The sequence below is a fragment of the Solanum pennellii genome, chromosome 3 (genome assembly GCF_001406875.1).
Source record: "Solanum pennellii chromosome 3, SPENNV200".
Lineage (NCBI taxonomy): Eukaryota > Viridiplantae > Streptophyta > Magnoliopsida > Solanales > Solanaceae > Solanum > Solanum pennellii.
In genome coordinates, this window is record NC_028639.1 from 68,783,545 (window position 1) to 68,811,289 (window position 27,745).

Below are 27,745 nucleotides of genomic sequence, written 5' to 3' on the forward strand. Positions count from 1 at the left end.
AAAAGAAAAATGAGAAATTTTGAAGATTTACAAAACTTATAATGGAGAATAATGATAATAAGTAAACTAAAAATATGAAATTTCTGTAATTATTCAAAAACTAATCCTAATTGATATTTCTTATAAAAGTTTGATCATTATATAATACTACATTATCTGTTAGTGATTATTACACACTTGTTTCTTTAAATCTCTGGAGCTCTCATATTTTGCTCCTTTAATAATTTGAATCTATAATCTTTTAAAGTTGGAGGCGATATATACTTGTAACACCTGAGTGAAATCGGGAAAATTATTAATATCCCAAAATCATATAAACTTTGGTATTTAAAAAGTGAACAATATGTATTGCATTAAAACTAATCTCAGCAGAAACAAACCAAATATGATAAAGAAAAGCTAATACAACCTAACATCTAAAAGCTAATACAACCTAACTAACATTAAAAGGAACTATTTAATACGATTTTTCATTATTACTAAAAGAAGGAGCGACAATCACTGATGAATAAACCTTTGAACTTCCGTGTAATTGAATCCCACAGATCTCTTCTTTATTTATACTTTCTTGAACTAATAATACCTCCTCTGTTTCTAAACATTCATTATTTTGATATTTCCCTGCAAATTTCTTCATGATGGCATGTTTCATAAGTTGATATAATCTTGGATCTTTTTCCAACAAACTGTAATTCTCTTCATTAGGTTTAAAGATTCCATGGTTGTTGAAATTTGTTTTCGCGCTTTTCCCACGAAGAAGACGTGCAGCACTATCATAAGCCATAGCAGCTTCCTCTGCTTTGTCAAAAGTACCAAGCCACAGCCTGAGTTTTTGTGAAGTTTGTTTGATTTCAGCAACCCATCTGCCTGATGGCCTTTGTCTAACTCCAATAAATCTCTTTCCATCATTTGAGGAAATTGGATTTATTTTTTGTTGGATGTTTTTGGATGAGTTGTTTAAGGACTTTGATGGGGATTGTGAGTTTTCCATTCTAATACTTAGTTAGAGAGGAGATTAGAAGTGGTTTAGTTTTATGATTAGGTGGTTGGGGAAACTAATATTGGTTTTTGTATATAATGGAATGTTGATTGTCCTTATTTGGATATTTTAGAGTCGAAAGAGTAATATTTATTAGGGATAATGCTTAAGTATCCCCTCAATCTATGCCTCAAATTTCAAAGACACACTTATACTATACTAAGGTCTCATTATCTCATGAACTTATTTTATAAGTAATTTTCTACCAGTTCTGACCTACGTGACACTATTTTGTGGGACCAATATTGGTTGACTTTTTTTTTTCAATCTAGTGCCACGTACGCTGAAAAAGGGTAGAAAATTACTTATAAAATAAGTTCAGCATGAGAATATGATCTTAGTATAGTATACGTGTATCTTTGAAATTTTGAGCATAGGTTGATGAGTACTTGTGTATTTTCCCTATTTATTATAAAATACATGTTATAAATGACGTCATCATTGATACCAAAAATACAAATATTTACGCTCTCAATTTATAAATTAGGTCTAGTTATATGACTTTTAATTGATCATATCGTTCCGTTTGAACTTATTTGAACATATTGCTTACTGTAAACCTAAATAAGATTAGTTGCTAAAGCATTTAAGGATATTTATATAAAGTGTTGTTACTAATATTCATATTATATCATTGTTGTTAATGTTTTTGAAAAGGTAGAATTAGAACGAGAAAATTGATTTTAGAATTCTATCAATTTATAAGGCAGAATAGTAAAATCATTATGTCTATCATTATTTTCTTGATAGATGTGCTAAGTAAAAATTAACAAGTAATTAAGGATAGAAGAGTAGTATTTTTAAATTATTGTAGGCTAGCTATGATGTGAAAAATTGATAATAGAGCTGAAATGTTGAAACATTAGGTGCTAAACTACAAATAATATTTGTCATATCTTGTTATAGGATCAACTTAAAATGATAAAAGGTTAATGCCCTTGGCTAAGTACTTCCAAGAGCCAACAAACAAAAATTAATTCATCAAAAGTCCAAAAATGAATAGAGCTCTTTAGTGTTTCTTTCTGATTATTAGACTTCACTCTCTCTCCTCTCAGAAAGATGAAAAACTAATATTTTGTTGTTGTCACATAGTGTATGTCTTTGTTAGTCTCTTAGAACATTCTCATTTTAATATTCTCATACTTCGATTCTCATTAATTGTACTTTTAACAGGTGCTTACGTAAAACTTTTGGTAGATTTTGTCATGCACTGTTCAAAATAATCCTCACATTGTTGATTGTTCCAATATTTATGGTTTAGATATTGCTGCAGAAATTCTGGTTAGTGTCCCCATGGATCTGCTATCTCTGATCAACACGTAAAGTAGTTGAGATGCGCTCAAATTGACCAGTAGTTTCAAAACAAAATGTGCAACCAAGAAAATAGAGCTAATTTTCTTGTAATTCTGAAGAAAATGAGATTTCTTGCCTTTTTAATATTTGATAATATTTTTGAATTTTATAAGCAAGTAATATAAGTTTTCTTCTTTTTTTTTCCCACCTGGTGTCCCACACCCACTTTGGAGCCTGACCAAGTCCGAATTCGTGCCGGGAAGTCCCATGTAAGGAGTTGATTGCCTCTTATCCTTAAACTTTTGAATTGGGCTTAATTAGTGAGCTCAATCAACCCAGATCTAGGTTACAATTTGGGTTTACTGTGTTGGGCTAAAAGCTAATAGGGCTTTGGCCCAAGGTGATTAGACACTGGTTGTCCATTGATCTCCCAAACGGAACTTGCAAGTTAAGAGCCCAAAATATACACCTCGCTAATTAGGATTGACCATGAATTTTATTTTTTCTTCTCTAAAATAAAATATAAATAAAAGGCTGAATAGGCCATCAATTATTTTTTAGAAAATAAATATGTAAATAAATAATTAATCGGAACAGCATGTGGTAATAATAGCCCCAAAAAACAAATTAAAAAAAGAAGCAAAATTTAGTGAGTGGCTAAAGGTCTTGCAAAGTGTGTATTCGCAGCAAAATCAGGATTCAACATTGTTTTTGCAGAGAATTTTATCAACATTATGTCATGTTATACTACTTGCATTCCGAGATTATTTTTGCCAAAAAGTTTACACGGACGTTCGTTAAGATCTTATCTATGGAGTCGGTTGATCACTATGGTCAAAACGGTTCATTTTCAAGGTCAAATGAGCCCTAGAGTTGATAAACTCTCTATTTTGCTGATTTTTGTCTATGGAGCCGGTTAGTCACCACGGCCAAAACGATTTATTTTCAAGGTCAAACGAGCCCTAGAGCAGAAAAATTCCTATTTTGCTGATTTTCGTGTGCTATAGTCCACCATCTTTTTTGGTCATCCGGAACTTCGAGATCGTTTTTGCCAAAAAATTACACTGATGTCCATTAAGATCTTATCTATGGAGCCGGTTGGTCACTACGACCAAAATGATCTATTTTCAGGGGTGGCTCGACCGTGCTTAAAAAAAACATGTGTTTTAAGTCCCCAAATTTAAGACGCATCATTTTTAATAATAATAAGTTATAAGTTAGTATTTTTTAACAAATATTGAATATTATTTGTAAAAAAATAAACATTTCATGAAAATAAAGGGATTCTTAGAATAAATTTGACATATTTAGAGTATTATATCTTATGAAAAATAATTTAAAATAAAAATAATTATATCATCCGATAAAAACTAAAAAAAATTAATTATATAAAAATTATTAAAAATTTTAAATTTAAGACCTTATTTAATTTTTATTTTAATAGCTGATTACTTCAGGTCATATATGTAATGTACTTTGGTATATTCCCCGAGGATTCTGAAACAGTGTGCTCAATAGTATTACAGCAGTAAGATTTTCAGCACTATTTATTGTTAAAGTTATCGAAAATAAGAGTCTCACTCTGTTTCATTTTATGTGATAATATTTGACTTGATATAGAGTTTAAGAAATAATGAAAACTTTAAAATATTTATCAAATGCCCTTTAAAAAAGTAACTTAAATAAGGGTAAAAGAGAAATTATACCTTTAAATACTTACCATATAAGAAAATGTAATATTCTTTGTGGGACTAACCAAAAATAAAATAATATCACATAAAATGATACGAAAGAAGTAATTGATTTTGCATACCCTTTTATCTTCCCTAATCCACTTATGGAATCAAATGGATTGCTTAAAGTTGAACAAACAACGATGTTATAAGGAAAGACCAAGGAATGAAAGGTCTCAATTCCCATAGGTCCTAGACTTACTTAGTAAAATCATCTAATATACTTATTATTAATGAAAAATAGTTAATAAAATCATCTAATATACTTATTATTAATGAAAAATAATATACATCTCGTGAATTAATCAAAATAAATACCATGAATTTCACTTTGATTTAAGAAAAAACAAAATTGTTGTACTACTAATCTCACAACCCAGTACTACTGTCTACTTTTTGAAACAAAATTAAAATTGATGTCAAGAAAGAACTATTGTCTAAGCGAATGGTAGAAGGATGCGGTACACAATAGGAAACGACAGGGCCCCACGTTTTCTCATCTTACAATCCACGTGTCATCATCTTATAGCTTCATCAGTATTTTGTAATGCCACGTCGGATAATAAGGACCAAAGAAGAGGAACAGCCGTTAAAGAGTTGTTTCTCAATTTCTCATCACACATTGCCCATCATAGTTTCAATTAGTAGGACAAAATCCATTAAATCAATAAGACTCTGCAAGCAAGCAGTGGCAAAGAGGCTGAAAAGTGATGGCAATTAGAGCTTCAGCCACCGCTAAATCACCTCTTCCTCTGCCCCCTCCTCCTCCTCCTTCTTCTTCTACTTCATCACCACCTAAAGTTTTTAGTCTTCCTAAACTTACTCAAAAACTTGTATCAGTATCATTCTCTACATCCACTGCACTTTTCCTCTTTCCCCTTTTCACTGCGACCCATGAAGCAAGAGCAATCACCTTACCCAAGGAAGACATCGTCTCTTCCCTTAATCAGGTACCCATCACAATATTCCCCCTAAAACCCATTTCTTCAAATATGTTTTTTTGGTCAAATAATTTCTACTGCATGCAGTTCTGATATATTGTTATTGTTAAATTGAAGTTGACCCAAGCAACTTTGGATTTGGTAGGGTCTTATTGTCTTTAAACACCCGCCTAATTTTACCCAATCCGTCCAATTGTCATCCCTAGTTTTCGATACAGAGTTTGTTTAAGAAAGTAAAAAGAACTTATGAATTTTATGGTAAAAATATGTGGAATGTATCAAAATGATCTTGGTCTTTCACTAAAGATATGTGTAAATGTATCAAAATGTTTTTTTTAATCTTATGGTATTGAACATGTTATGTGAAAAAGATGAAATTATAGAGTTGCTAAAGAAACTAGACATTTAAATGGTCTAGACAAACAAATTGAGACGGAGGGAGTTGTAGGTACAGTTCCACAAAACTCTGTGTTGTGTTTGTGAATAAAACTTGTTTCTTGAGATTTGGTATTTAGCAATTTATTGGAAGCTTTCTCTTTCCAGGTAGAATCGGTAGTTAATCAAGCTCAAGAGGTTGGTTCGAACATCTTTGATACTGTAAGCGGAGTGATTGGGCCCGTGATTGAATTTGTGAAACCTGGGATTGATGCAGCATTACCTTTAGTAAAGCAGGCAGGAGAGGAAGTTTTAAAGAATGCTTCTCCTGTCATATCGGATGCCACTAAGAAAGCCCAAGAGGCAATGCAGAGTGCTGGCATGGACTCTGAGCCAGTGATGACTGCAGCTAAGGTTTGGCTATAATAGTTCATGTTTCACAAGGCTTTAAGTCCATTTAAATTCATATGTGCAATGTGAATAATTTGCCAGCTAACCATCATTGCTTTTTGATTAGAGAAATTTACTTATAAGAAACAACATGGATATAAATTATATGTAGGAGGAAGAAGTATATTGGTTGATAAAGCTACTAGCATTTGGTATAGAACAAAACATTTTCAATACTTCATTCGTTTTATACCATTTTTGGCCATGATAGGATGATCTTGGACTTTCGGTGTTGGTTATGATTTGAGTTTCATCTTTCTTTACTCAACTTTAAGAGATGCATGATTGTTTGGTTGCAGACAGTAGTTGATGCAGCTCAACAGACATCCAAGGTGATTGAAGGGGCCAAACCAATTGCCACATCCACAGTTGAAACCATTTCATCAACTGATCCAGCTGTTATTGCAGTGGCTGGTGGCACATTATTCCTGGCATATCTTCTACTTCCCCCTGTCTTCTCCGCTCTCTCTTTCAGCTTTCGTGGTTACAAGGGTAATTGGATGGGTTCTATTTCTCTTGTTTATTTCCCTTAATTTTGTTGCTTTAGACCATTGCGATGTACAGTGCAAACCCATTCCCTCTAAAAAAAGGTATACAAATATAAACCAACAAACATTCTTTTAACCATAATTTTGGAGTGACTAAAATCAGATTGGCTTGGTAGGTTCGTTCATTTAGCTATCTTGAGTGACTAAAATCATTATCATACTTGAAATTCTGTTCACAATTGTTCTAATAGCATTATCTTGACACCAAGTTAGTTGTTTGTAGCTTTATTATTATTTTCAATTTCCTGTTAATTTTGGGATTCAGAAATTTGTTTTGGAATGCCATTTCCAGGTGAACTAACTCCTGCTCAAACACTGGACAATATGTGTTCTAAGAATTATGTCTTGATTGATATTAGAACAGAGAAGGACAAGGATAAGGCTGGAATCCCTCGTCTTCCATCTAGTGCTAAAAACAAGATGATTCAAATCCCGTAAGTTGGGTTTCTTCAAGTTTACATTCTCTCTTAGTAGAATTGCTATTTTCTAAGAGAGGTACAAAACATAATGAACTGTGTTTTTATCATTTCCACCGCCATCTAATGTTTCAAATTGCTCTATCTCAGAAACAAGCTTGTCTTGTTTAGATAAATATACTAGAATGACATGCAAAAAGACTAAAATAAGTCTATTATGTTACTTGTCTTAAGGGTTAAGAAGGTTCTCTTTAATTTCTTGAGGATTCTCAGTCCGGAACAAACTGTGTGTGGTTCTTGATAATGGCTGAACCAAACATTTCCTTTTTATTTATTTGTCTCTTTCCTCGCTACATTCTCCTTAACTAATTGAGAGGCGGTAAATTGACTTCTTATGCTAGTGAGAAGAAACCTGGTAGGGGATACTTGCTTTCATCTTTTTGTTTCTTTTGTGCATGAAATCATTTGATTCGGAACTTCCTAGGGAAGATATGGAAAAGATCTACAGATAAGTATGTTTATACTTGTGCATATGTTCTCCTGCTATATTTCAGTTTGGAAGATTTGCCGAGTAAAGTGAAGAGTCTTGTGAGGAATCCGAAGAAAGTGGAAGCTGAAATAGTGGCTCTGAAGATATCATTCCTCAAGAAAATCAACAAGGGGTCTAACATCGTGATAATGGACTCGTGAGTTTTTCTAAATTTTCTTATAATCTACTTGATACCCCACTCTTATTTCCCTTCTGGTCTTATAGTCGATCTGCACCTTTGTATAATTTTAGTTATCAATGATATTCTGTTATTTTTTTTCAGGTACTCTGATTCAGCTAAAACAGTTGCTAAATCGCTGACGAGCTTTGGCTTCAATAACTGCTGGATCATGACTGATGGCTTCTCCGGAGGCAAGGGGTGGTTGCAGAGTCGGCTAGGAACAGATTCGTACAACTTTTCTTTTGCAGAAATTTTATCACCATCAAGAGTCATTCCAGGTAGACGTTTTGGTACAACAGGCACTGTCAAATTGCTTTCAGATTAACTAGTCTCCCTTGTAATGACCAACAAATTGGCCATAGTATAGTTGAATTCTTAAAGATAGCCTGCTGTAATTCTTTGATGAGTTCTAATGAACTATCTTCTTGCCTCAATTTTTTAACTTTGTTTTGGCATATCACTCCATGCTTTCGAATTCTCTTTGTACATCCAACATAAGTTCAGCCATATGACATATAACAGGGTGTGACTCCTCACAGAAACAACTCCGAATCGATTTTCAAGCAGTTGGTACCTAGCCCTTCTTTTCTTGACATTTCTATCAGGTGCCAATGTTGAAGAAATGCAGCATTTTGGTTCCTGCATTTTCAATGATACTGCAAACCAATGTAACTACATTCCATCAGAATTGGTCTACACCATGAAATAGATGTCACTTTTGTGCTGCATGCCTCTCAAGTTGAAAACGAAGAGACACTTAAAATTTGCATCATAAGAAAGTTGGAGTAATATTTACCAATAGCTATTTCTAGCTGTTATATTATATTATTTATTCTCATTAATTATTATAATATTAAAATATTGTAATCAAACATATGTACGCAACACTATATTATTATATAAATATATACCATCAATCTATATTAATTATTGATCTATGAGCTGTTCATCATGCTAATAAAATAAATGTGATCAGTTATTGTCCTTTCTCTTAAAAAAAAAATAGATCTGACAAAGGGACCTAGATGAGGATCTTATTAAGGATCTAATTGTAAATATCAGACTATAATTCTAAGGACTCAAATAACAGAAACAGGATTTGTGGGGGTCTAAAAACCAATCTCCTTCCTTCATGTAACTGCCACTGCCAGTTATGTACAACTCCTTCAACCAATGGTATCACCTCTGATAGCTTAGCTCTCAATCCGATAGCTTCTATCATTGGTTGTCAGATTTACACACCCAATAAGGCTCTATTGAGTAAAACAATTTTTTGAAAATAATCTTTCTAATTTCACGAGATAATATTAGAATCTCTTATTTAATACTCCCTATGTTCCATATTTCATGCTCATTTTCTATTTTACACTGTGATTAATAAATTATAATAGATTAATTAGCTTTACTATTTTATCCTTTATTCATATTAATTAGCCTCTTAAAAAAAAATTATTTTTGATCTTCAAAAGTTTAAACTTCCAAAAATTATATAAAATTTAGGAAAAAAAATAATTAATTTTATATTAATTTAGTAAATAATCAGATAATATAAAAAAAATATTTTTGTAAAATGTTTATCTAACGTGGAACGGGCCGAGGGGAGTAGGTACTTATAATTGGAGGTAGACGCAGTAGTTGGTATACAGTTAAAAGAGTCCAATCCAACAATCAATTCCATTCCATCAACTCAAAGTAACCGTTTGACAACTAGATTTAGTGTAGTTGTTGGACTCCACAATCCACATGTTAGCTGTAGAGGCATGAGAATTCACCCATCTCTTTTCTGAAACTCTCTTTTCTCATTTTTTTCGATTCTCATGGCATGTTATCAACCTCTGCGCTCTGTCACCGTCGAGGATATTCAGGCACTGCAGGGAATCTCCACCACCGCCGCCGCCGCCCAACTCCACCGAAAGCTCACTGAGATAGTTGCTAAATACGGAGCTGACGCTACCAATACATGGCGGCACATTTCTCAATACCTTCTTACTCCGGACCTTCCCTTCGCCTTCCATCAGATGATGTATTATGGCTGTTACTTTGACTATGGACCTGACCCGCCTGCTTGGTTGCCCGACCCGTTAGTATTCTTCAGTTCAACTGTGCGAGTTGTTCAATGTTACTAATCCCTGTTTCAATTAATGCGTGAAAGAAGATTTTCTGTGACTATGATTTTTTCAAATACTTTTGAATGGTTAACCCATTGACTTAGGGTAGGAATTCTAATGGTATCATAGTTTATTTCATTTTCTTTTTGAAGATTGTATATCCGAATTATAATATTAGTTAGTTTGACCCTCGTATTCTAAATCAAGCCACATAATTGAAAAGTTGATGAAGTCAGGTGAACAGTTGATAATTGTTAAAGATTTGGATATGCGTTAGTGTATTATGAACTTGAAGTTAAATTAGTTTGTGAGAAGTTGCTGAATGGTTATGTTTAGTTGCTCATGATGATGGTGTGTTACTCCTGGCACAGGGAAGCTGCTAAGTTGACTAACATTGGTAAGTTATTGGAGCGGCGAGGAAAGGAGTTACTGGGGTCAAGTTATAAAAATCCTATTTCAAGCTTCTCTGATTTTCAAGAATTTACAGTCTCAAACTTGGAGGTACTTATATGTTTTGCTGGCATTATTTGCAGCTTTACTTTCTTGTTTGTGAATGAGTAAATATTGATGCAGTGTCCTTTTTTTCCTCTTACTGAAACTTTTCAGTCTCAAAATATCTTTGTAGATGTACTGGAAGATCGTATTTGAGGAAATGGATATTTTTTTCTCTGTTAGTCCTGAATGTATTCTGCATGAAACTCCTTTGCACCCTGGTGGTCAATGGCTTCCTGGGGCACGTCTAAATCCTGCCAAGAATTGTTTGAGGTTGAATGCAAAGAGGAGTTTAAGTGACATAGTTGTGATAACACGTGATGAAGGAGATGATGAGGCACCTGTTACCAAATTGACTCTTGAGGAACTAAGATCTGCAGTATGGTACAATGATTTTTGTTTCTGTGGATTACAAAATTAAGTTGTAGTACATATATCAATTGTTTTTTCAAGTCAGAATACTTGTGCTTGTTATTTGGATATCTGTAAATATTCCATCGAGTCTTCCTGCTCCATGGCCTAAAATGTATCATTATGTTCATCATAAAATGTTGGTCCTTTAGTAATTGTACGTACCGCTGAACATGCTGACTATTTATTACTTTATGGTGACTCAGCTCTGGTCATGGCACATATCTGAAAAGAAATGTTAAGATGCACACTATCAACAAGATCCAGTGACAAGAGACTCCAGTTCAAACAATGAGGTTGAAGTCACCATAGGAGTATAGTGGGAGAAGACCACTACTGACTTCTGCCTCGGCAGGGGGAATGGAGGGAGGGGTTTAGGAGTTTATGTATATTAAATAAATGTACTTCCTCAGCAGTTCCAGTGTTGAGCCATCCACATTCCATGTGATACATGGGGAAATATGATTTGTTAGTAATATAGGAAATATTGTACCCAAAGAAACATTAAAAAAAAGGGTGGGGGGCTGCACCATGGATATTACCTCTTACTATTTGTCTATTACTAAGTCAAGGAGGTGTGAAAACCTAATGATGAATGCTGTAAATTGATGAAAGGAGAGAAATTCACCCTGGTATTGTTTAAGATGTTCAGATCTTCTACTAGCATCTGAATGTTTATATCATATGTTTCCTGGTCTGCTTGTGAGTTGCACTGGAATGAAAATCTGGAAAATTAAGCAAGGATTGCTGTGAGATGGTGTTGAAGACATATAAAACAATATTTTATGTTACTTGAAAACAAGAGAAAACACTTATGAACCAATTTATTCGACTTCTAACAAGGTTCACACACCATTGGCATGGCTTATGTGTGAGCATCAAGTCAGTGAATCTTTTGCACATGCCAGTAGTACAATCAAATCACTTCTTGTTAAAGTAGGTGATGACTGGACGACAAGGCTTTAGAGAGGTAACTGGGTAGACTGGCTGCCACCCAGGAACTCCGGGTGCATGGTCTAATAATGGCTCTGCTCTATTCAATTCTACAACGAATTACTGTTGAATGGGGTGACTGGGATCTCCTTTCTACATCAAACAAACCCCGAGTGAACTGTTGCAAATGCGTTTCAATTTCCTTAACTTCTCATGAAAAACACTTCTGATCTTATTTTCTGCACAGTGCATTGGTTAGATAATTTATGTTTGTATGATTGTATCCACTGGGTTATGCCTTCTATAATAGTAAAACTTTAGAGCAGTCCAACTCTGACATGCAAAGTTTTGTTGGGAAGAATGAGAGACTGATTTGATATATACTCCATGCTTGTTGTGAAGAAAGAAGAGAATTTTGAGTATTGTGAGGTTGAGCAATCTGATTTTTCCCAGAATGGATAAATGCTATCTTCAATTACATGAAACCTATTTAGTAGCCACTTTCTTTTTCTTTTATTGGAGATCCGCTTTTTCCCCCTAAAAATGAAAAATTACCTAGCACCCAGAAGGATAAAATCAAAGAAAGTTGCTTGAGATGGTTGATCATGTTTTGCGTCACTTACATATGCATCTGTTCGTAGGTGTGAAACTATGGTGAGTGAAGGTGTTAAATGGTACGAGGTACACCTAAAATTATATGGAAGGAAAATGTCTTGAAAAGACATAATTTCTTGGAATTAGTGCGGAATTATCTAAAGATAGGACGAAATGAAAGAAAAAGAGTCCTATAGATGATATCTACTAGTTGAGAATGTCGATCTGAACCTACTGCTTGGTTGAAGTATTTTGACCTTACGATATTTTTATATGCCAGTAAAAAAATAGTGAACTTCTTATATTATTGTAATTACTATTACTATTGTTCATATATAATTAACTGATCTTTTCACTTCTATTTTTTATTTGGTATATGATGATAATAAGAGTTGAACTGAAATGGAGAAACATGTTAGGGACTAAGATGTAATTGTTATATGTTTGTTCTGTTTTTATGAGTTATGAATACTAATTGTGAAAACCTTTCTAAATCACAGGAGAGTCGCATATTGCATTGATACACTGGGATTGGACAAAGGATCTGCCATTGCCATAGATATGCCAATGGATGTCAATTCCGTAGTGATCTACTTGGCCATTGTTATTGCGGGTTATGTGGTTGTCTCAATCGCTGACAGTTTTGCTCCAACTGAAATTGCAACGAGGCTCATGATATCAAAAGCAAAGGCTATTTTCACTCAGGTTGACCCCATTCCTCCTTCGCTGGAAATAAACAAAATTATGTGCCTGAAAACTGTTTCCGATTTCAAGTATAACCAGAACTACTTTTCCAGCATATATAACTGCGTCTTCATGTAGGGAAGTATATAATACTGGATATATCAGAACTGTTCGGTGATATCATAGGTAACCTAGTTATTGCAGTAGGGTTGTGGATGGAGAAGAAGAGAAGCTCAAGTTGACATATTGTAAGCAAAAATTATTGGATAGGAAGATAAAATGTTCTGCGAACCATTTTGTATCTAAAACTAGTTGAGTTTCCTTTCCATGCCTGGACTATACCAGCACTCACTGCCACCTAACAGAAAAGGAAGAAGCAATTAGTTGTTTTAATAATACTTCTTGACACAGAGATTCTTGCAGATGAATTTGATGCATAGATAATGCTAATAGGATGTATGGAATCTTTTGCTAAGATTCATATTATATTAAACATGATAGATGAAGAGGTTCTATCTTTAGATATCTGCAGAATGGCTCTTGGAAAGTTATTATTAAGTTGACTAAGTGGCAAAAGACAAAAAAGACACCAAATTTTGGTTCCTTTCTGAATAATTAATTTGGATGAATGCATTAAATATGAGAATGCTAAGTTGTTTGTGGCTTTGAGGAAGTTGGAGATGAATTACCAAGTATAGCTTGTCAACCTTGGATGCATTGTTTGGAATTAAAAGGTAACTTGAGTAACCTATCCTACCTGGGGTGTCAGCTTTGTAGTTCTGAAATACAAGGATTCTCACAGAACCTGTAGTTAATGGTTGATTAATCTTTCAAGAGTTCCTAGTGAAAACATAGGGATATTAAATTCATATGCTATGGTGAAATTTGAGAATTGAATCAATGCCCTGGTAGTACTTCATCTGGAAAAAAGAATATTGCGGCTAATGCTCATATGCTCCATGACTCCACCCCATGACCATATCTCCTTCAGAGATTGTTTGAATTCATCTTGAAGGCTGTCCTTATCCTTTGAAATTCTGACGGGAATTCAAGTCTTTGATTCTTTATGTTTGATCTCTCTCTCCTCCAACTCTCATTCATGGGCTAAAACTCTTTTGGTTGACTATTCTCCTAGGATTTCATTAGCCGTGGTGGCAAAAAAATTCCATTGTACAGGTGATATCCTAGCCTTGTGTCATTTTCTTATATTTATTTGTTTCACGGTTTCACCCTCATAACATAGATTTCTAACCTGCAGTAAAGTGATTGATGCTCAATCACCGATGGCGATTGTAATTCCCAATAGAAGCTCCACTTTGAGCATAGAATTGCGTGATGGTGACATTTCATGGCAAGACTTCCTAGAAAGAGTAGACAAATCTAAGTAAGCTTTCCTCTTTCTGACGTTATTTCATGGAATTATTTCCCTCTTTTTGATAGCTAAAGTTGGATTTTGCTTCACTAATGATTTACTTTTATCTAGCGTTCCTTGCTGACACAAAAAATGAGCCAGAACTAGATGACCTGATATAATCCACTTCTGTTATCCTTTAGAGAGACGAAATTGTGAGACTTTTAGCGCACAAGTACATTGAAAATTCATCATTTTTTAGATTCATGCTGTTAGCCTGTTAACTCTGACTATTCCTTGAACATGCACATGTACCTGCAGTGTGGAGTTCATGGAACTTGCTGGTATAACTTCACTCTCCTTTTTTAGCTGGCTTATCACGGATAGACAATGTAATGCGACTCAGGGGCTTATGTTACACATACTATTGTTTTTCGAGTTGGTGTCTGTTAACCCATGTAGAACCACTCATCTCATCTGACTGTGAGCTTAAGTACCAGTTTAAAGTGATAACAGTAGTAGTAGCAGTGGTGGTATTAGTAAATAGTAAAAGTATGTAATAGAAGAAAAGTTACTTTAGATTTTGAAAAATGACCTTTGATCTTTATTTTGAGTTTAATTTTTGGATGATCACCTTGATTGCAAAAGGGCGGAAGTTCATAATCTTTTCTTAAACTTCTGCTGCTGGTGCTTATGATTCTTTCCTGTATAACATTCCATTCAATTTCAAAGCTTTATTTTTTCTATAACTTATGGCGATGTACATTTCAAATTTAACGGATTCAAGATCCGATCTCCAATAATATTATTAGTAGAGTTGAACACAACGTTTAGGTGGAATTTGTGTGCAGTTGATGTCTATCAAAGGGGGAGGACTTGATGCGGCTACTATTTGAAATCCACCCCGAGATACTTTACGATCATAATGACTTAGATAACCTATTTCCTTACCTTCCCATTGATTTCCTTATTCTCTTACTTATAAGACTTTATTGTCTAATTTGATGCCAGTCTAATGAAAATTGCAATTTTCTTTCAATCTTCCCATTCATCGGATAAATTGCAATGTACGTCTTTCTCTACTCTCTCAAAACCCTCCTATTCTTCTCTTCATATGGTCCATAAAAGTGCTAGAGGAGCAACATCTCATACTCTGCATCTTCTCTTATGTTCTCTAGAATCCCTGCTAAACATTCTTTCTATCGCCCGACATCACCCGCTCAAGTCTGAGCATCTCAGAATTTCTCACCATAACCAAGATACTATCCAACAATATATAAGGAGGTGATTTATGTGTCCTCCTGATTCTTTACACATGAAGCACCAACTAACACCACTAATGTTCCCTTCTTTAAATTTTCCACTGTCAGGATCACCCTTCTCACAGCTAGCCAAGTGAAACGACAGATCTTTCTCGGTATCCATACTGAAATATGTTGAAAAGATTCCTCTAATAAAAAGCTTCTCATAGAAGTACTTAATAGAAAATATGCCATACCCCCTTCCTCATAGGTCATGACTATCCATATATTTTTTTTATGGTGAAGCAATTTGTCCAAATTTTGATTTCTTTAACCTCCAGACTTGCAAATTTCTCCTAAAACTCAAATCCCAATGCACTCTTCTCCCATGTATACTCCATATCCATTGGATCTTGCATCTTTTTTGGCAAGAATTTGTGTACAAATTAGAAGATGTTGTTCTCAGCTTCTCGCATTCTTATGTCCCCAAAAACTCACTCATCCTGATTGATATGTTCTCATTGAACCCTTTTCACCTTTTGAGATATTCCTCCATAGTCCCACATCCATAGGGAAGTGAAGACATTTTTAGTCCACCCCCTTTATGAGCTTGGGATTGAGGCATAGTTGTTCTCGTACTTTCAAATGACTTGTAGATCATCAGAAATCACTACAAAGCCATCAGCAGCAATACACCAGAATTGCTTCACTCCACTCTGAACCTGCAATTTTACAATAGTTGCAGAAATAAAATAAATAAAAAATCTACCCCAGCTTTACTATCATGGATAACAAAGGTCAAGGCCCAAGAGAACATCCAGCTTCACTACTTACTAAGACAACCAATACCGTTCCAGCTTTACTATCATAGATACCAAAGACCAAGCCTGTCAAAAGAAAAGTATACTGCTCAATACCTGCTTGTCTTTATTACAGATTCTGAATGTTGATGCTTATGCCAAGAGGACTTCCGAATTGGGAAGCATTATGATAGTCCTTTACTCAAATTGAGCTTTTGTTTACATACCTATTCTTCTCAATCCTGATAATAGGATGTTTTACCATCTAAGCCACTACCTTGAATCATGTTATACATCACTAACTATAGTTTTTCATTTTACACTAGCTAAAAATAGCTCTCTCTGGCACTGGAATAAAAAGTTGATGATCTCTTTCTTTAAATAGCAGGGAGGTTGAGTACATTGGGGTGGAACTACCTGTTGAAGCATTCACAAATATCCTTTTCTCTTCTGGAACAACAGGTATTTTGATATCCATTGCAAGTAGTCTGTCTTGTTAACTTACTGTATGATTTGATGTCAAAATTTTCTCGGTTACCACTTAAAATTAATTTAAGGTTCTGTTTTTAGTGACTAAATGTGTATGTTCATTTATACCTTATAAAAAATGTATCTGTTCATTCATTATCTCTCGTGGGATGAAGGACCCTTTTACTTATCAATAATATCTTACCTTGTGAAAAGAAAAAGACCTATTCTTTTTTTACCACATTTAATGAAGAACACTTCGTGATAATTACGGCGAAAGAGTTCAGTTTATTGTTATCAGAATAATGAAAAAACTGCTTAGTCGACTCATTCATGAGGGATTAAGAAAATTTTTGGAGTAGAACTACTAATACAAGACTATTACATTTACTCTCTATAAATGTGTTTTAGGGGAACCAAAGGCGATTCCATGGACTGCGGCTACACCCCTTAGGGCAGCTGCTGATGGATGGTCCCACTTGAACATTGGCAAAGATGATGTGGTGGCCTGGCCCACCAATCTTGGATGGATGATGGGCCCTATGCTAATTTACTCAACTTTGCTAAATGGAGCAACCATGGCATTATACAATGGCTCCCCCCTTGGTTCTGGCTTCGCTAAGTTTGTTCAGGTAACACTGTAGATCCATTTCAAATACCAAATAAATAGTGGTGGCGATGTTGATGATGATAAACAACAATTTTATGAATCTGACTAGTGCATACTTGATTTGTCTTGCGTAAAGCAAGGAACTCCCTGAGTACTGCTCAATACTTCAAGCTAGATGATTAGGGGAGTTCTGCAAACTTTTGGTACAACGCTTGCTGGACCAAGTAGATAGATTTGCTGTTCTTTCTGTCTTGTGTCTATACAACCAAGGACCAACTCTGTCATTAGAATTAGTATTTCAGACATCATTCTTTTATTGTTTTTCCTAATCCTATAATCATTTAACTTGAGATTTCTGAAGGCTAGCACCCTAAATGACTTCAGATTGAAATTTTGGGTTTTACTATTTACAAGCTCACTTCTCCTTACAAATTTTGCATTTATGGGATTCTACCATTTTTTGCCATCTAAAATACTCAAGGACTTATCTAGGATGCTAAAGTTACTATGCTTGGCGTGGTCCCAAGCATCGTAAGGGCATGGAAATCCACAAATTGCACTGCTGGTTATGATTGGTCATCCATCTGGTAATTCTCTTAAACATCTTCAAAACAGTTAGAGATTTACAGAGACAATATATTGTTATTGAAAATTATGTGTTATTTTGTTTCCTTTTCTTTTCACCCCCCTAGTGTCATCCATGCAATTACTTTCATTTGGTCTTGGGCATATCTATTCTTTAGAATTGTATTTTGACTTCTGTAATCCATATGGAACTTCAAAACTTCGCACGCTCCAGAGATACTTCCAACATTTTTCTAGCTTAATTAAATTATGTATGATGGCAGTCACTTTGCCTCCACTGGTGAAGCATCTGGTGTGGATGAATCCCTTTGGTTGATGGGAAGAGCTCATTACAAGCCTGTAATAGAGATCTGTGGCGGGACAGAAATTGGTGGTGGATTCATTGCTGGTTCGTTGTTGCAACCACAATCTTTATCTGCTTTTAGCACAGCAGCTATGGGTTGTAGTCTATTCATTCTTGGCGAAGATGGGTCCCCTAGAGTAAGTATTTTTCAGCCTTTCTCAAACAATAAAGACTGATTGTCGTATTAAATGATGCATGAGTTCATGGAAACTGACCAGTTCTTTCCTAAAGATGCAAACACTGCATGTCTTATGTAGGAGTCTGTTAAGCAATTCTAATGCATTAGCTCTCGATAAATTTCAACTTTTGCATATACTGCATCTAGGGGTTTCCACTAGTAAACATCAAGCGATTTACATTACCGCAACTTCACAGGGGATAGTTGAAAATTATGAAAGGAAGGTTTGCCACATGAAAAAATAAGTAATTTTTTCTAGAAGGGAGAGTCGCACTCATGAACCGAGTGTTGAAAGCCCCTCATATTATTTGTCGTTAACTCTATATTTCCGATGTTGCTAAGCAGTTGATAGGAGAAATTACACATGGACAGGTAATTCTGAATGGAGTAATAAGGAAGTCATCAGCACTAAATGTGTTATGGAAGATAAGAAAGCACTGGAAGAATTTCAAATATAATTCAATTATCTGTGAGGATAGGAGAAAGATTAGAATGTTGTTGAAGGTAGAGCAGGAAACAGGTGAAAAATAAACATCGGTAGAATTATTAGATCGGGAGATGGATAAAGCTGGTCAACACCTACGGAGAATTACAAATTGAAAGACTTGGACAGTGATCCAATTCCTTAATTGGAAAGCAGACAAAAATAGTATCTTCTTTGTTAAATCCTGTTAGAACACTTCACATAGAGTAGAGAATATGAAAAAGGATTGGTCAGGAATTGGGTAGAATTCTATTATGCAAACGGCAGTGAAAGTAATCTGTATTCTCCTTCTCTCTTTGCACGGGAAGGGGGAAGTATGGTGGTTGAGGGTTGTAAAGAAAGAGAGCTTCCTTTTTATTCATAAATTGGTGCCGCATACATTTGAGTAGGAAAACTTCTAACTTTACCTAAATGTGGTTTTCTTGGTTTAGTACAGGGTTCTAACGAACAGGGGATAAGCAGGTTTGGTAGTGGCAATTGATGGCTGCTAAATAGAAAGTTGAAACTTTACATTGTAGTTAAATATTGTATGTTGCGTATTTGATACATTCAAAGTAATTTTGTTAACTCTAATTGTAGCCATTTGATTCTCCCGGAGTTGGTGAAATGGCTCTTGGTCCCCTTCTATTTGGGGCATCAAGCACATTGCTGAATGCTGACCACTATGGTGTATACTACAAAGGAATGCCTGTTTGGAATGGAAAGGTTAGTTAGTTAGTATTTCTGATTCTACCTTGGTACTTTATTCTTTTTCCAGATAAGTACTTAATGTGCTACGAATTACCTAGCAGGTTCTTAGAAGACACGGAGATATATTTGAGCGTACTTCTAGAGGTTATTACCGTGCACATGGCCGTGCAGATGACACCATGAATCTGGGGGGCGTAAAGGTGTATGCTTTACCTTGTATTGTTATTAAAAAATCATGAATTATTAGGGTCTCTTTGGTTTAAGACTTCATTTGAAAAAAAAGGTTATTACTTGAGGCTATTTTGTCAAATTTTCAACTAAATCAATACTACTACTCATCATAACTGATATTTGCTCCATAAATAAAACAATAACTGTTGGTCTTATTTATCAGAAATTGTTTCTTTCCGGCATAACAAGTGGGCCTTGGCCCCTTTCATCTATTTGTTCTTTGTACCTTTGTGTATTTATGAACACAGGTTCTCCTTCTAGCTTATCACCTGTATTTGTTGCAGACAACTTTACGTATCGTTTTCTCTTACCTGTAACTGAATCTTGTGATTCCTTTTGCCAGGTAAGTTCAGTGGAGATTGAGAAAGTTTGTAATGCAGCTGATGAAAGTATCCTCGAGACAGCAGCTGTTGGGGTGCCACCACCTGGAGGTGGCCCTGATAAGTTAGTTATCGCCGTTGTATTTAAGGATTCTAAGGGGTCAAAGGACAATATGAATTCATTGAAAGTTTCTATCAACTCAGCTTTGCAGAAGAAATTGAATCCTCTATTCAAGGTAATTCAGCTTTGGTAATACAAAGTTTGGAAGTTAATGTTTCCTTATCCAGTCTAAAATATTGCAGGTTTCACATATAGTAGCCCTCCCTTCACTTCCAAGAACAGCAACAAATAAAGTGATGAGAAGAGTATTGAGACAACAATTTTCTCAAGTTGGCTCTAGACTGTGACCTATGTGTGAGTCCCTATTCTAAAAAAGACGTCGTGCGGGCAAGTCGATCAGAGTCAGCCAAAGCCAAAGCGGGAGGGAATGTTTATTTACATTTATTTGCTGTACGAACTTGTACGAACTTTTCATTTTCTGTTGGATCTTTCAATAAGTAGTAAGCTGCAGCCGCAACTTCTATCATAGAGTATGATTAGAACTAATGCTATGATAATAATGAAGCATATAAACCATTATTCAATAATAATGTTTGTGGCTAATCTGGTTGTTTAAGCGCAATTTGACTATCCTTTCACTTACACTAATTGCACAAAATAACCGAATTTTTCTAACATTGAACCTTCAAAGTGACCTGAGTTATACAAGTGCAAAAATTGTTAAAAACTTGACTATTAAACTAAAAGTTAATGTATCAATTTAATGATTTTAAGTTTAAGTGACAAATTTACTGCGCTTTGCATTCATATTTTAGTCTCTCTCATATTCACCCGTAAAGGAATATATTATTAGTAGTAGTTGTTATACGAATATTATATTCAATAAAATCACAAAATTTCGAAGTGATTTTTCATTTCTAATAATTTGAGGACCCAAAGTGGACCACAATGCAAAATTATAATGGGCGTGAAATTCAAATTGAGTTATAATTTGAGGACCAGAAATGTAATTAAAATTATATATAGAAAGGGGGTACAATGCGCACCCAGCTTAATCTAGAGCCTAATACTCTTTCATTTTTCACCATATACATAATCGAAAAGCTTAGCAAGAAGTTCCTTCCTTCTTCCACGGCTTTGAAGTTCCACCTAACCGGATTAAACCCTCTCTGCCGGCACGGCCTCTATGGAAAAATTTTCTCCACTATAAGAAATCAGTTCAAAATCTAGGGATCTTTTTCTCTATTGGGGAGAACGAATTTCATGGCGGCAACTCTCATATTGAAACCTTCCCTTTCCTCTGCTTTCCTCGGCCAAAAAATGTAAGTTGTCTTATTATCTTCTTAGAGAAATTGTATGCGGGTTGTCTTGTGTCGTATTGAACATTTGGGATCTATTAATTTGTTGTTGGTATGTTGAAGTTCCTACTATTTGTTAAACTTCTGTGCAGTTCGAGTAGAGGAAATTCGAAGAGGTCGGAACCCTCTCGTTTGTTTTCAAAGGGTACAAAATGTGCAACGGATACGGCCTATGGAGGTGGGTTTTCTAATACTAATTAACGCTCTATGTATTGATGCTACTGTGAAAAGGAAACTGCAAGCAGATATAACATACAACTTTAATTGATGATTTATAATAGTTTTAGATCAATAACTCCGTGGCTGGTAAGATTTTGGGTTAGTGTTGAAATTTGTGTTACAATGTGAAAAGCTCAAGATGCTGATTCGGAATTAAGTATTTAGTAGGGGAAGTTTCTATTAAAAGAATTGTAGAGATGGAAAATCTCTAAATTTCTCTTTTAAAAATTCCTTTGAAAATGATAGAAGGATTTAAACAAGAATCCTGGAGCACATATATCTTCCGAAGCTTTAATCTTTCAGTCTTTGCCAAATTATCGAGAAAGACCGTCAGCTTTTTTTGCTTTAGGTAACTTCTTTATGTTAGCAATGAGTGATAACATAGGGGAAAATTGAAGTTAAAGTAACTTCTCTTTTGGCATTGGATAAGTTACATGTGTAAGTTTGTTCTCTGGTTCTTTTCGAGTTGTTTGGTTAACATTCTAGCATGAAACATCTAGTTTGATGTTGACGATCTGATTTCTGAAGGTAATGTTCCGAAGTTTTCTCGATTGAATGTTTGGGACCCTTACAAACGTCTTGGAATAAGCCGTGATGCCTCTGAGGAAGAAATTTGGAGTTCGCGCAACTTTTTGTTAAACCAGTATGCCAATCATGAGAGAAGTGCAGAATCAATTGAAGCTGCTTTTGAGAAGATACTAATGAAAAGCTTCATAAATAGAAAGAAGACAAAGATTAACTTGAAAACAAGGCTAAAAAAGCAAGTCGAGGAATCTCCGCCATGGGTTCAGAACCTCCTCAGCTTTGTGGAACTTCCACCACCTGTAATTATCATGAGGAGATTATTCCTCTTTGGATTCATGGCATGCTGGAGTGTGATGAACTCTGCTGAAGCTGGCCCTGCATTCCAGGTTTGTTCTGTCTCAATTTTTATCCGTGATAACTCTTCAGATCTCATTTGATGTGCCAATATCCTAGGTGATGGGAGCGCATGTTCTTACGGACACACTGTATCTTGCAGTGATTATCTTTCTTAATCAGTGCAAATTTATTCTGACGTAAGTCTAATCGTCGGTAAAGATCTGTACAACTTCTGACACCACCGTCATAAAAAATAAGATTTAGGTGATTTCTTCCCATCCGTCTTACTCTTGGTGACAGAGTTATCATGTTCTGTACTAGTGGTAGGTAGCTCAGGTTCCTGTGGAATAGTCGAGGTGCTCGCAAACTTGCTCCGACACCACCGTCATAAAAAAAAAATTGGATTGAGCTGGTTTTTGGGCTAAGTTGGGCCTAATGTCCATTTTCTTGTCAAAATCAGACCCAGGTGTTGGGCCACCCTTGTTAAGTTACTCTGTTTTATGTCTAACCCTAGGTGTGCTAGGAGGTGCTAGATTCGTCCATCAGTTAAATATATGGGTTGTAGTCTTCTTTTTACCAACCTAAGAGTAGATCTGATTTTATGATTCAATTAGGACCAAGATTCCTTTTCTTGACAGTTAAAAGTTTCCAAACTCGACCATAGGAAACTTGAGAACCTTTTAAATAATCATGTACTCTTGAACATCTCTCAGCAATTCTCCCATTCTGGCTCCGGCTTTTACCATAAGAATGGTCATGAACTATCAGCACCATGTATTTTTCTGGGGAAATGGAAAAAGTCAAAACAGGTCAGGAAACAAAGCAGTATTAGTTTAAAAAGTCTACCTTTCAGCCCTCTTAATGACTGCCTGGCCCTCTCAGTATCCCTCGAGGGTCTAAATGTCTATACTCATCAGCGACCATTAGGTTTTTCAGGTTTAGCTCCATAACAGTATAAAAGTCGAAGACTAAAAGTGATGTAAATTGCAGTTATTCTCCAATGTTTTAGTTGAAAATACAGACAGTTTCAGAGTTTGACCTGCATTTGATAATGCAAGGCTTGTATTGAGCAGCTGTGAATGGAATAGTGGTTTGGCTGCTTTCATTCTGGATCATGTTTTCTGATAATTTCTGCACCTTGACAAGCTTTTCAAGATTTTTTAAATAAATGAATTCCAGCTTTATTTACAGATATCTCTTTTTTATGCAGGTAGCAATATCATTTGGAGCTTGTGTATACTTCCTTAATGACAAGACAAAGAGCTTAGGTAGAGCTGCTCTTATAGGGTAAGTTGATTGGTTGACTCAGTTTTGGATGGTAAAAAAGATGCTAGTGTCTAAATTCCACGTTCATTTTCTGATGTTTCACTTTCATCATTGACTTCTTACTATTAATATGCGTGCACCTTTTACATATCAGGTTTGGAGGCCTTGTGGCTGGTTGGTTTTGTGGTTCACTGTTGGTTCCCATGATTCCTTCATTTCTGCTGCAACCAACGTGGAGTCTTGAACTGTTAACGTCTCTCTTCATATATGTTTCCTTGTTTCTGTCCTGTACTTTTCTCAAATGAGACTCTAGAGAACCTGTTTTACTGCAGTAGTTTTGGCATGTTGCATCTTGATTAATTCATGGTGTTCCTCCAATATTTTGTACCTTCGAGCTAGTTATATGGTGATTAGAAATTGTTATCAAACTGGTAGGAGATTACTCTTGAATTTTCAAATGATGTAAGTTGAAGATACATGTATCTGGGCTCATTGGTTCTCCTTTGCCAAGGTAAAGTGAAATTTTAGTGGGAAAAACTTTTCTGCTTGCTACACCTGATCTTCCTGTTGGTTCCTTCATCTTCTATTCCATGCATTTTCTGTTATTTTTTTGTTTTCTTCCTGGCAATTTTCTGGTCTGAGAGATAACTTATTGCAATATCAAGAGGGAATGAGGATATGAAGGGATTAAAATGACATCAAATGCTTAATCAGATCGCATTCATCTGAAATTTCAAAGTAGCATTTACAGCAATTTACCAGATATGAACTCTTTCGAGTTGTGGACGACGATTTCAGGATATGTAGAGAAGATGGTAGTAATTTTGCTTCATTAATATATGTGATGATGTGCGTGTAAGAGGTTGGGGCACTTTATTATGATAGGAAGAGGTAACAACATTAAGTTTGATGGCAGGTGTTACTTGACTAAATAAAATTTTAGCAGAACCTCACCTTTTTGCAGCATTTTCAATTTTTCATATCCAGTTTAGTGCTTTGAATCAGAAAAAAAAAATGTGAACAGTAATAAAACAATACTCGAAATGTGGGCAATCTCGAGCAGTAAGATAACTTCTCTTGCTTAGTTGGGGAAAACGAATGAAGCACAAATGATCAAAGACTCAAGAATGAATATATCTAGAAACTAATAATGCCATATAACTAAGAAATAAACATACAAATAGCTAAACATTAGATGGAGAAGTGAAGTCGGAAATAAACAATAATTACAACATCAGTGTCTTGTTTCAGTCAAACAAACAATCACTAGGAAAATGGGAATGTAAAAAAGACGATATGGTTCATGCAGAGGGCAGATATTTTGCCTATTCTTTCCCTTTTGATTTTGTGTTCCTGAATGCGCAGCAGCCAACACCATAAACAAAGAGGACGAGAAGTAAGAGGCCAAGGTTGACGAGGGAACATGTCTTCCAATCTCTCTTGATGTGGTCAAGGAATGATGTCTTACATGATTGGCAGTTGAAGCAGAGCTCGCTCTGTACATTGCTCCAAATCTTGCAGTCATCGTCTGCTACCGCTGGCCCTGCTTTAGGCATGGTCCAGTAAGTAGCATTGTGGAACACCAAACCACAGTAAGTGGGTGGCTTGCAACAACTCGACTGCACTCACCAAAACAAAATATTCGAAGTATAAACATTAACATAGTGAAGTAACTACTTTCTATACTACATAAAATAAATTTCAACATGTGATAAACTTCCAAGTTATCAGAATGAATGATATTCTTTTTTGCTTTAGAAATCTTCCTCTCGTGAGACGATGTCTTTGAAGTAGCAGACTTATAGGTGTGACTGAACTCAAGTTACCTGATTATATAAATGTTTGTTGCATCATCAATGCATTGAACATAATTTCAGAAATACTTTATTAGGGGCAAAGGAAGAGTATAACGTAGGGATTGGATGAACGCAATAACTTTTGTTCAGATCATGCAATTAGGACATCCATTATAAATTGTGAATCCATGACTATGATTTCTTTGGCAAGTTTGGAACTCATAAACTCTAAATTCTCGCTACGCGTCTCCATAAGAATTCACTGATAAATGAGATAATGGGTAAAGCCAAAAGATAAGAACCTGAATAGGAGATAGTCTGTATTTGTAAAAATCAGCCCCTTTGCCAGTAGGTATATGCTGACAGAATTTGGTATCAACCAAACAACTCTTAATCTCCCCCCAATTCTCTTCATTTACCACATACTTCTGCAACCAGTTGGTGTAATCTCCAGATTTGATTTCCTTATAACCTCTTCCAGATAAAGCTTTGCTCACATTTTTGTTCGTTACCAAAATTGCGAACAACGTGAAACAGAGCAATCCCACAATAAGCAAAAACAACAAAAACAAATATATCCAGAGGATAAACGAGACTCGGCACAAGGATCCAATCAATCCCAAAATCGAAACAACCAGTAGACACACTCCCAGTATCAGTAAAGGCTTCTGCAACACTTTCTGGCAAAGTGTAGCGCTGTGGTTGAAATTAAGCCAGATTGAAAACCCTATGGCTACCAGAGAAACCAATAGAGTCACACAATTAAGAAACGTAATTATGAAATTGCTTACTCGTACCATATTTCTTTGTGTTTTTGTATGCATAGATTTTGAAAATTGAAAAATTAACTTATACAGTTTCAAACACAAACTGCAAAATCACAACAAACTAATTAAGTAGTACTCTCTATATTTTAGCCATTTAAGAGCAGTTCCATTAGAGAGCAGTTGTTGACTCAGTTATAATTAAAGATGATAAGCCCTAAAATATAGGGAGAAGTTGGGATTAGACTATTTTCTAATTTGGTAAAACTTTTAAAATTCCGTAAAAAAACACACTTCTTTGGTTCCTTCTTTATAGCAAATGTATTTACAAGAAAAATATAGGTAACAAAAATAACAAAAATCAAGAAAAAAATTACTTAAAAGTTACAACTTTTGAATCTGTTTTTTCCATTTTCATTCTCCAGGATCTTTGACCAAAAACATCAACAAAATTTACACTTCGTTCACTATTTGCTTGTTTCTTTAAAGTTTCTTCAGTATATATAGCTAATTGCGCGTTCCATGTTTAATTTGCTCAAGGCTAGATCAGCAGCTCTTGGTAAGAAATTAAAATAGTTGAATTTTGTTGGTGTTTACTATTAGTTCATGACTTTTTCTTTATAAGAATATTATAAGTCTATTCTTTAAATTGTTGATATGTAACATCATGAAATGATATGTAGCACATTACGAAGACCTAAACACAAGATTAGAAGTTGAATAAATTGTTTAGGAGTTCAGAATTCAAATTTTAAGCACTATATTTTTATTTTTTAAACCTCCTTCCGTCAATGTCAATGTCAATACAATGTTTTTATGCCATCCAAACCAAGGACCATCATGGAAATGGAAATATAACAAACCAATAGGGCTCAAACAGGGTATACTTTGTTCCTTTGGGGTCCCTTTGACCTGTTCTTGATTTCGAGAGCACAGAAGTCTACACAACAAACAAAGACTATGAAAAGAGTGATGAATTATAAGATCTTGCAATGTTTCTTGATGATATCATAGTATGCTGTTTTGCATAATTGACAGTTGAAGCAAAGCTCGCTCTCTACAGTACTCCAGTTCTTGCCGTCATTGTTTGCTACTGCTGGCCCTGCTCTGAGCAGGCAAAATGCAACAACTCAACTGCAAGCAATAAAGCAAAGATAAAATACTTTGAATTAACTTAAACTAAGAAGCATATGACATATAAATTTTCTAATTAGGAACCTAAGCAGGAGAGTGTTGGGAAAGACAAGGCACTAACAAAAATGTCTGACAGGATAACAGCGGAAGAATACCCAAGTCTATACTTTCCCTTTTCGCTTTGAACCAAGAGAAGACAAACAACCACAAGCAATATGATAGTAAGGCAGCAAGTAATTCAACCAAACAAATATAACA

The 27,745-nt window shown here is 35.1% G+C and overlaps 5 protein-coding genes across 6 annotated transcripts; 3 read left to right on the top strand and 2 right to left on the bottom strand.

Annotated features, from left to right (window-relative positions):
* Positions 1-457: 457 nt before the first annotated feature.
* On the bottom strand, positions 458-991 carry LOC107013619 (ethylene-responsive transcription factor ERN1-like). Its single transcript, XM_015213488.1, has one exon. The coding sequence runs from the start codon at positions 989-991 to the stop codon at positions 458-460; it is 534 nt and encodes a 177-aa protein (XP_015068974.1).
* A 3,683-nt stretch (positions 992-4,674) lies between these two features.
* Positions 4,675-7,947, top strand: LOC107014572 (calcium sensing receptor, chloroplastic). The gene is made up of 6 exons (XM_015214540.2): positions 4,675-5,015; positions 5,550-5,795; positions 6,131-6,323; positions 6,672-6,813; positions 7,350-7,481; positions 7,608-7,947. Exons 1-6 carry the CDS (start codon positions 4,776-4,778, stop codon positions 7,828-7,830), a joined length of 1,176 nt encoding a protein of 391 aa, XP_015070026.1. The 5' UTR covers positions 4,675-4,775; the 3' UTR covers positions 7,831-7,947.
* Positions 7,948-9,155: 1,208 nt separating this feature from the next.
* Positions 9,156-20,703, top strand: LOC107014625 (probable acyl-activating enzyme 17, peroxisomal). 2 transcript variants are annotated; one of them, XM_015214614.2, is made up of 14 exons: positions 9,156-9,585; positions 9,985-10,114; positions 10,239-10,489; positions 12,544-12,748; positions 13,863-13,903; positions 13,986-14,111; positions 16,505-16,581; positions 16,999-17,219; positions 17,690-17,784; positions 18,046-18,262; positions 19,367-19,492; positions 19,579-19,677; positions 20,052-20,264; positions 20,332-20,703. In XM_015214614.2, the coding sequence occupies exons 1-14, from the start codon at positions 9,323-9,325 to the stop codon at positions 20,434-20,436; spliced, it is 2,169 nt and encodes a 722-aa protein (XP_015070100.1). In that variant the 5' UTR covers positions 9,156-9,322; the 3' UTR covers positions 20,437-20,703. The 2 variants fall into 2 exon arrangements, with proteins under 2 accessions (XP_015070100.1, XP_015070101.1); XM_015214615.2 differs by having other exon boundaries at positions 9,181-9,585; positions 16,508-16,581.
* Positions 20,704-21,133: 430 nt separating this feature from the next.
* Positions 21,134-24,345, top strand: LOC107014910 (protein CHAPERONE-LIKE PROTEIN OF POR1, chloroplastic). Its single transcript, XM_015215029.2, has 5 exons — positions 21,134-21,411; positions 21,540-21,625; positions 22,195-22,577; positions 23,738-23,814; positions 23,948-24,345. The coding sequence occupies exons 1-5, from the start codon at positions 21,353-21,355 to the stop codon at positions 24,096-24,098; spliced, it is 756 nt and encodes a 251-aa protein (XP_015070515.1). The 5' UTR covers positions 21,134-21,352; the 3' UTR covers positions 24,099-24,345.
* A 578-nt stretch (positions 24,346-24,923) lies between these two features.
* Positions 24,924-26,951, bottom strand: LOC107013806 (tetraspanin-8-like). The gene is made up of 2 exons (XM_015213681.2): positions 25,892-26,951; positions 24,924-25,412 (listed from the first exon to the last, which is right to left on the bottom strand). The coding sequence occupies exons 1-2, from the start codon at positions 26,411-26,413 to the stop codon at positions 25,119-25,121; spliced, it is 816 nt and encodes a 271-aa protein (XP_015069167.1). The 5' UTR covers positions 26,414-26,951; the 3' UTR covers positions 24,924-25,118.
* Between the last annotated feature and the right edge of the window lie 794 nt (positions 26,952-27,745).

What these genes read in the sequence shown, in the direction of transcription:
- LOC107013619 (XM_015213488.1), bottom strand. Translation starts at nt 991, where the DNA reads ATGGAAAACTCACAATCCCCATCAAAGTCCTTAAACAACTCATCCAAA.
- LOC107014572 (XM_015214540.2), top strand. Translation starts at nt 4,776, where the DNA reads ATGGCAATTAGAGCTTCAGCCACCGCTAAATCACCTCTTCCTCTGCCC. An exon ending in CAGTGATGACTGCAGCTAAG is followed by an intron (nt 5,796 to 6,130) that starts GTTTGGCTATAA and finishes GTTTGGTTGCAG; the next exon opens with ACAGTAGTTGATGCAGCTCA. An exon ending in CAGCTTTCGTGGTTACAAGG is followed by an intron (nt 6,324 to 6,671) that starts GTAATTGGATGG and finishes TGCCATTTCCAG; the next exon opens with GTGAACTAACTCCTGCTCAA.
- LOC107014625 (XM_015214614.2), top strand. Translation starts at nt 9,323, where the DNA reads ATGGCATGTTATCAACCTCTGCGCTCTGTCACCGTCGAGGATATTCAG. An exon ending in TTTCTCTTCTGGAACAACAG is followed by an intron (nt 16,582 to 16,998) that starts GTATTTTGATAT and finishes AATGTGTTTTAG; the next exon opens with GGGAACCAAAGGCGATTCCA. An exon ending in AATTGAATCCTCTATTCAAG is followed by an intron (nt 20,265 to 20,331) that starts GTAATTCAGCTT and finishes AAAATATTGCAG; the next exon opens with GTTTCACATATAGTAGCCCT.
- LOC107014910 (XM_015215029.2), top strand. Translation starts at nt 21,353, where the DNA reads ATGGCGGCAACTCTCATATTGAAACCTTCCCTTTCCTCTGCTTTCCTC. An exon ending in GCTTTCCTCGGCCAAAAAAT is followed by an intron (nt 21,412 to 21,539) that starts GTAAGTTGTCTT and finishes ACTTCTGTGCAG; the next exon opens with TTCGAGTAGAGGAAATTCGA. An exon ending in AAGCTGGCCCTGCATTCCAG is followed by an intron (nt 22,578 to 23,737) that starts GTTTGTTCTGTC and finishes TTTTTTATGCAG; the next exon opens with GTAGCAATATCATTTGGAGC.
- LOC107013806 (XM_015213681.2), bottom strand. Translation starts at nt 26,413, where the DNA reads ATGCATACAAAAACACAAAGAAATATGGTACGAGTAAGCAATTTCATA. An exon ending in ACAGACTATCTCCTATTCAG is followed by an intron (nt 25,413 to 25,891) that starts GTTCTTATCTTT and finishes TGGTGAGTGCAG; the next exon opens with TCGAGTTGTTGCAAGCCACC.